This window comes from Triticum aestivum, chromosome 2D (genome assembly GCF_018294505.1).
Source record: "Triticum aestivum cultivar Chinese Spring chromosome 2D, IWGSC CS RefSeq v2.1, whole genome shotgun sequence".
NCBI classification, from domain to species: Eukaryota; Viridiplantae; Streptophyta; class Magnoliopsida; order Poales; family Poaceae; genus Triticum; species Triticum aestivum.
Window position 1 is genome coordinate 73,686,112 of NC_057799.1, and position 7,821 is coordinate 73,693,932.

A 7,821-nucleotide genomic window follows, 5' to 3' on the forward strand; every position below is an offset into this window, starting at 1 on the left:
GCGAACGTCCGACAATACCTGTGTGGCGGCCAAAGAGTTACAGCGACGACGACGAACGTGAAGGATGCAGAGGAAGAAATGGTGAAGTGCAACAAAATAGAGGCGGGCAGATTTAGTGGGTTTGGGGTGCCGGAGGCCGCCATCGACTCTCACAACCTACCAAATTTTGTCTCTACGTTGGATGGTTTCACGGTTAAAACGTATCGGGCGGTTTGAGGGTTGCCCTACCGACCCGTTTGGGACCCGATCGACCACTTCACTTCCCGGAGGCCGAAACCCACAAAGCGTCCCCCGTCGCCGTCTTCGTCCACCCTCCCGCTAAACCCACTCCACACCACCCACCCACCGCCGCCTGCGCCTAGGGTTCCGCCCCCCATGACCGTCGGCGAGCCGGAGATGCCGGCGTCGGCGCGCAGGCGTTTCTTCCTCGCCAGCGTCGACGCGCTCATCTTCCTCAATTGCGGGCTGCTGTGGGTCCTCTGCGCGGGGTCCCTCGCCTTGGTCATCGCGCGCCTTGCCCTGGGTCAGGTCGAGGTTCCCCCCGCGCTCTGGGCGGCGTCCTGGGTCTCCATTTACTTCCTTATGTTGCTCGGCCCCGTTGCCTGGTTCCTCGCCGGCGCGCGCTCCTCGCGCTCCCCGTACACCACCACCGACGCCAACAAGGTATCCCGGAAGAACTCCCCTTGCGCCTTCGAATATGTAATGACCCGATTTGCTTCGAAAATAAATAAATAACCGACCGATTTTACATTTCTGCTGTTTAAATTAAGTTGCCAATTCCAAATTAGGAATTGAGATCCATTGTTTTCCTGAATTCAAAAGCGGCTAACGCTACAGGCAAAAAAATAAAATAAAAATCAAAAGCGGCTGCCCTATATGTAAATGCCTCTGCGCCTGTCTAGCTTCAGAGCATATTATATGATCTCGTACTGATTTTTCTTTTTTGTGGATGCTCAAGGACATGATGGGGATCCTCGTTCCGGCGGCCTTCATGCTGCTCGCAATTGATTATGATAAGGTGGTGGGTCTGTTGGGTGTGGAAGGATCTCAGAGGGAATGGATTGGTTCAATGGTGATGGATTTGGGGTTAATGGGTGCTGGTGCAACATGTTTCGTCACCTTAACAACTATGATACTGAGGCAATGGAGGATGAAGTAGAGGGTTATGTGGTTGTGTTGTTGAGGTATATACCTGCCATCTTCTCTGTCCACCTATTGGTGCCACATTATATGTTTTCTATGACCATGCTGTTTCTAGTTTCATGAATCCTGATAACTTGTTTTTTATTTGTGTCGCGATCATTTATACATGTAACCGAATAACACTCTTGGTGTTGATAACTTTATACCAAGCCATTTTGTCGTTCATCCCAGTTAGACCTACAAGAAAGTTTGGTTACTCGGCTTGTTGACCGAATGATCGATGTTAGCTTTCCTAAAAGTATTTGCATTTAACATTGATTTCTTTGGCAAAACAAGTTGCCATTTGACCACTCAGATCCATACGGATATATCATCAGCGGAAACCTAGTATGCATTGTCCATGTTCAGTCGTTGCCATGATTATTATGACCGGGAAGCTTTGAATTTATCATTCAAAACCCACCGTAAGTGGTAGGCCTCAAATTTCGAAGGGCTGGGTTCTGGGGTATCTCTTATTTAATTGCACTAGTTATTTATCTGCCTGTTTATCTGTTACATATAAATTTGTTGTCTTATTTTATCTGCCTGTTTATCTGTTTCATAAAATTTATTGTTTTATTTTAGTTAAGATAGCAAATAGAAATTTGATTTGATTATTCCAGTAAACTATGATGGTATTATTATAGAACAGATCTTCATTTAATTCACAGCTAATATATACTTGCATGTGGTGTTGTGCCATGACATTTTTATCGAAGTGCATTCACACATGTCGAAGTGCATTCATACTTGCATGTGGTGTTGTGCCCACATCTGACAATAACCAGTAGCGACGCTGTTTGTCGACTAGACTCCCGGCTCTGACATGTTTGATGATATGAGCCGTCTGCATAATTACTCTGTTCCCAACGATGTCTCTCCACGGGGTCCCATTTATGACACCCGCACAGCTAGACCTGCTTACTTTTCCCATTCACGTCTTATCTCTTTCTATAAGGTGTTCATCTCCGTCATTGATCAAACCTCACAGCCCCCTTCCACTCCAACGAATTGTATCCTATAGCTTGATTCACCGAAGAGTCGGACGCAACCCCATGCTGCACCGTCATGACATCTTCAGTTGTGGAAATAGAAAATCAGTACATGCGCACGAAGCTAATACTATCAACTTGTTTACCTATTAACTTACATATGTTAATCCACCGTCAACAACTGAGTATCGCTCGGACCCTGTAATCGAAGAAGAGGCATCAGAGAACTCTGAAGGAGCCATGCACATGCACTGAACCTCTCCTTCCTCTGTACTTTGATCTTGCCCCCACTACACTCTGTTGTGTAGATGACTGCTACAAACTATGCCTTCAGTGCGGCCTCTGAACCACCTTCTTGTGCACACACCTCGCTGAAGGCTCCCGCCTTTGTTGTCCAAATTCCAAACTTGCTTTGTATTGGACCTGTTAGCACAGAACCTGGCAAATGGCTACATTTGTCAACAAGCTTGCTTTCAGTGCCAACAGCATGAAATATTTTGCACCATACAGCAAGCAATTGCAGTGCCAAATTTGACATTTACGGAATTCCAGACAAAGGAACAACTCATAGTATGGACGGATAGATCAACAAATTTGTGTATAACAACAACGATTTGCTCAAAGAATCTGCAAAATCATTTTTCTACAATTATAGTTCGATCTGGAGCACAGTTATTGATACTATCATTCAGAAAATGTATATTCCCTCACAGCGGACACATGGCCTTAAACATGGGTTCACTAAATAACAAGTACATCATAGTTCTGCAGACATGATCACAGAGACAATATTTTAATCAGCACATACAGATGTGCAACAGTTTGTCAGGCAAACTCATTCGGACCTGTTCAATCTCATCTACAATGTTTAAGAACCATCATGCAGTCTAAGTTCTGCAGCCCTTGTGCAATTGTTCCTTAGATGACCCTCCATGCTGCAGTTCCTGCAGCAAGCCGTCTTGCGAGGCTGTTCCGGCACATCACCTCAGTCCGGGCAGGTTGTCCTCCTGTGGAATTGCCATTGTCATATTTTGCAGAACCTGATATGTTTACTTAAACCTTCATACGGTGCCCTATCCCTGCTTGTTGTTGCCATCCCTTTAGCTGATGGCAACAGCATTGCTAATCTATTTGTCGGACTCATTAGCTGAATGTGTATCGCCATTGGCCTCATCGTTATTACCACCAGTCCCTGCAAATAAGATAGGAACATCTAGCTCATTCAGGTTAACAACGTCTCCATCTTCTGCAATTCGATCCTGTCAATCAGCATACCTTCGTGTCCACCAAGGAGCTGTAGGTTCATCTCGTCTATCGATTGCTCGGACGCTTGTGGGGATTCTTGCCTTCCAGCACTCATCCCGGCGCCCGGCGCATATATCTGACCCTTGACGTTTAATGCCGGCGTTCGCAGCGGTTGATGGATGCGCACGGTAGCAACACCTAGATAATGCAGCGGCTCCTTCAGAATTTCCCTGCCGTTCACCTCCTCCAGCACCGTCACCCTGCACAACCATACGAGTTAGTGGTGGATTGATACTATACCGATAAGCACAACCAAATATACAGCATACCCCAAAAGATTAAGCGAGTAACCTTTGAATCGGCTGCATCAGGAACTCCATGTTCACCTTTGGTGTTAACGTGCCTCTCTGCCTGCCGCCTGAACCTAATCCACAACGCGCCTGCAATTGGTACTCAAAAAATGCAGCCCCGAAGGTAGGATACGATCCGAACTACAAACCATTATCCCTTTGTTTTTTAGCACCTACCAACCATTCTCCCATTTACTCCATCTCCGCCCCCCATTGAGCGGAAAGTGTGTTTGCTGATCCATGGATCAGGAAAGCAACAGATGTCATGAGCCACGGCCCACGGAATCAAAACTTATCCCTAATGTGGGCTCTATCACATTCTTGCCTGGGCTCTCTGCAAAACCATAGATTGCTTTCTCTAATGCATTGATGCGGCCAGGACATGGTGTCCTCCCTGGTGCAGCAGCCCCGATCCTCACCCTGCATTGAAGAGCGCTCATGAGAAAATTCTCAAACTAGCATACTACCTAGAATCTAGTGATCACATCGTTTAACCGATTACAAACTATCTCTCTACCATGGTACCGGAGCGCACAAATCATTCCCGCCACAACTAAATTTTGTCCCATATTCGTTCCTTTTTTTGCTGCAATTTTTTTCCAATTGACATTCAACACTGCTTTTGTCTTGTGGCATAGGTTATACCATTATTTCATACTACAATAGCTACCAAAAACAATTCCATTTGCAGGACATGTAACTTAACATTCAGGGCGTAACACTTCCCCAGTAATATATACTCCCTCCGTTCCTAAATACAAGTCTTTGTAGAGATTCCACTATGAACCACATACGGATGTATATAGATGCATTTTAGAGTGTAGATTCACTCATTTTGCTCCGTATGTAGTCCATAATGGAATCTCTACAAAGACTTACATTTAGGAACGGAGGGAGTATCTCTGAATCTGAAATATAGGTACACCAGCTGCCAATGGTTGCAATATATCTGTGAATCTGAAATCCAGCATTAGAACACTGCAATACTACCACTGTAACGCTAACCATACTGAAAATTTCACAGCACAACCATGGTAACTACAAATGCCATATGGAAATCCCCCTTCAGCGCAGTCAGCAACATGCTAATACAGCTGATACCTTCGCATAAACGCTGGAGTTTTTGGGTCAATCTGATCGATAGAATGCTCAGGTCCTTGTGGCTGCTCAGCTCCTTGGGCAGGCACCTCTACGGTACAGATCTGGCCATCCGCACTCATTGCATCCATGGGCGTCAGGAGATCTCCGGTTGCCTGCACCACAGGGTAGTGTAGCGGCTGCATGGCGATGTCGTTGTCGTTGACCTCCACCCCCGTGGTCCTGCTCCACCAAATCTTGTATGATGTGAAAGATTGGATAGAAACGGCTCCGTAAATCAATGGATTTTCACATGCCTAAATCAGCACCTCTTAATCGGCTGTGACAAGAACTCCATTTCCTTGTGCCGTTTGAGTATTTCTCGAGCAACAACTCCGCCGCGCAGCAGATCGCAGAGAATGGAGAAAACCTATTAGCTCGAGGTGGAAGACAAGTGCAACCAGACCTCCCTACAGCATTTACTACTCCCTTCGTCCCAAAATAAGTGTCTTAACTCTAGTACAACTTTGTACTAAAGTTAGTATAAAGTCCAGACAGGTATTTTGGGACGGAGGGAGTACTAAGCAGAGCCAGATGACGTAAATCATGTTTTCTGATCCATGGATCACAACGGAATTGACGTCCCGAGCCACGGCTCGAGTATCCTGCACCTCACGGTGACTTCTTCCCGTCACATGTCCTGGCCCATGTAGCCCATATGTCTCTCCTGTATTTCGGGTTTTACTTATTTATGGGCGAACTCCAACAGGGCACAGGAATTTAATGCACCGAATCCCAAAGATTGAACGAGCAGCCCAGATAACGCGATCACGTGTGCTCGAGACTAGAACAACTGCGTCCATTATATTGGTGTGTCTTGTGCAATAAAACTGAAGAATACCACTGTCGGGGAGTTGATTCCATAATGACAAATGCCAGTAGTTCCATTGTTTATAGCATTCTTTTGTGCCCTGTGGAGTGTGGATTGTCATGCTTTGTTCTGCCCACCAGTCTTCATAGTCTAATGCATGTGAATATATGGGGTTAGCGATCTCAAGATGGTCTCCGTATATTGGATAATTACTGATTAGGCCATCTTTTACCATCGATTGTGCTGAAATTCAGAGTCATTTTGAGCTAGCTACCATGTACATTGAATTTGCACCTTTGAGGCCCCCAGCCTTTCCAGATTAGGCTGTTATACGGAGCAAGAAGAATTACGCTCTATATATGTTGAGTTTCAATCGTTGTATTCTCCGTCAGGTCTGAGGTTCCACACAGCCCTTCCCACTCTACTCTTCATCTTTAAAATCCCTCTCGCTGGTCTAGTAGTTGCAGTGGCATGGTAGTGACCCTTAACATATTGGCAGCATAATACTACTCTACATATAACAATACATACATGTTCATAACATTGGATGCTTAATATTGACAAACATCTCCACATCCTCATTCAAGTACTTGTATATGCTGCTAATCTAATTGAATTTTGGTTTTTTTATTGACAGACATAACCTTGAACGGATGTGTTAAGATGGACACGACAAATACAAGAGCCGACTTTTTGCTGAAGTTTATGGCCACGGATAAGTACTGGATTTTATTTAGTTAGTTACATGTATTCACGACTGTAGATTGATCCACTGCTAGTATCGAGTACTCCATGAGCTAGGAGCTCTTGTAATTCGACATTGTGGCGTTGAAGTGTTTACTTGCTGCTGGGAAGCTTGGAATACATGACCAGGCGGTGAGGGGTATACCACCCTCCAAGAGGATAGTGCTTTTGTAGGCATATAGAATTTGCCATGTTGGTAGTGTTATGTTCGATGACTACCATTTCTTCGCAACCGCCCTGTGGCAGTTACTGTAGAATGTTAAGTTTGTAGCGATCACAGATGTTACCAATCTACAGATTTGTGGAGTATGAGTATGTTGTGTTGTGTATATTTCGTAGGGGAGCTCATATCTTAAGCGCTGGTGATCATGAATCTATTACTACCGAGATGTTTAAATTGAATGGTTTACCTGTGTAAGTATATTTTTTATCTTGCCTTTGATCATGTTGGCGACCGAAGCAGTTCTCTGTATTGTTCTTCTGATTGCTTGCATTGAACGAATGCACTCAAATTAGAGCCCAGAAGTATTTGAACATGGCCTGGTGTGGGTGGTGCTCAAACATGGCCTGTAGACATTGTTATGTGGTTCTTCCAGGGGCTTTCTTTTTCCACACGACGGTAACATGTGAATGCAATTCTCCAATATGCATGATCGATTGTTCATAACACTTAATTTTCGCATAAACTACGTTGAACTGTAACACCAATGTGAATTTATTTCTTGAAATTGCGTTATCCCACCAAGAGGGTAGGTAGATTAGACCGTTGTAGGGGGGCCTCCAAATAAAAGTTCCAAGGAACTACTGACATAACCTAGTTTTCGTGACTAACAGTAAAATCAACCATAGTTGTCATTTTTTCGCACAACAGTTCTGATCTGTAGCATCATAATACTTCGATCTGTCTAAAAAGAAATCGGTGTTGTCAATTTGAAAAACCCCTTTCTCCCTGGCAACAAACTTCTATCATCTAATTTTCAACACTTTAAACCAATATGCAATTTGGAACAAATAATTCGAGGATATATGTTTTTTGAACTGAATAATTCAAGTTTCTATGTTATTTGGAGTCCAACGTTTTTCTCTGAAAGTTTCAACTTTGATTTCAGAATCCCTACTGCGATTGTTATAAAGTTAATTTACAACTGAGTTTATAACTGGAAAAATTCAAAATTCCAACAGGAAGTCACAATTTTTCAATATTTTTTGGGGAAAAATCTGCAACAAATATGAACATTTCACTAGTTGGCTTGACTGTGAGCCATAAGCGTTAAAGTGGTTAGCACAATTTCCGGCCGAAATTATTTTTGAATCCATTTTAATATGATGTTATAAGGTATTTTTGACATCCAAACACAAT

General features: G+C 43.9%; 1 protein-coding gene across 1 annotated transcript; it reads left to right on the top strand.

Annotated features, from left to right (window-relative positions):
* Nucleotides 1-255: 255 nt before the first annotated feature.
* LOC123051660 (uncharacterized) lies at nt 256-6,906 on the top strand. The gene is made up of 3 exons (XM_044474620.1): nt 256-663; nt 959-1,184; nt 6,355-6,906. The coding sequence occupies exons 1-2, from the start codon at nt 376-378 to the stop codon at nt 1,157-1,159; spliced, it is 489 nt and encodes a 162-aa protein (XP_044330555.1). The 5' UTR covers nt 256-375; the 3' UTR covers nt 1,160-1,184; nt 6,355-6,906.
* The last annotated feature ends 915 nt before the right edge of the window (nt 6,907-7,821 follow it).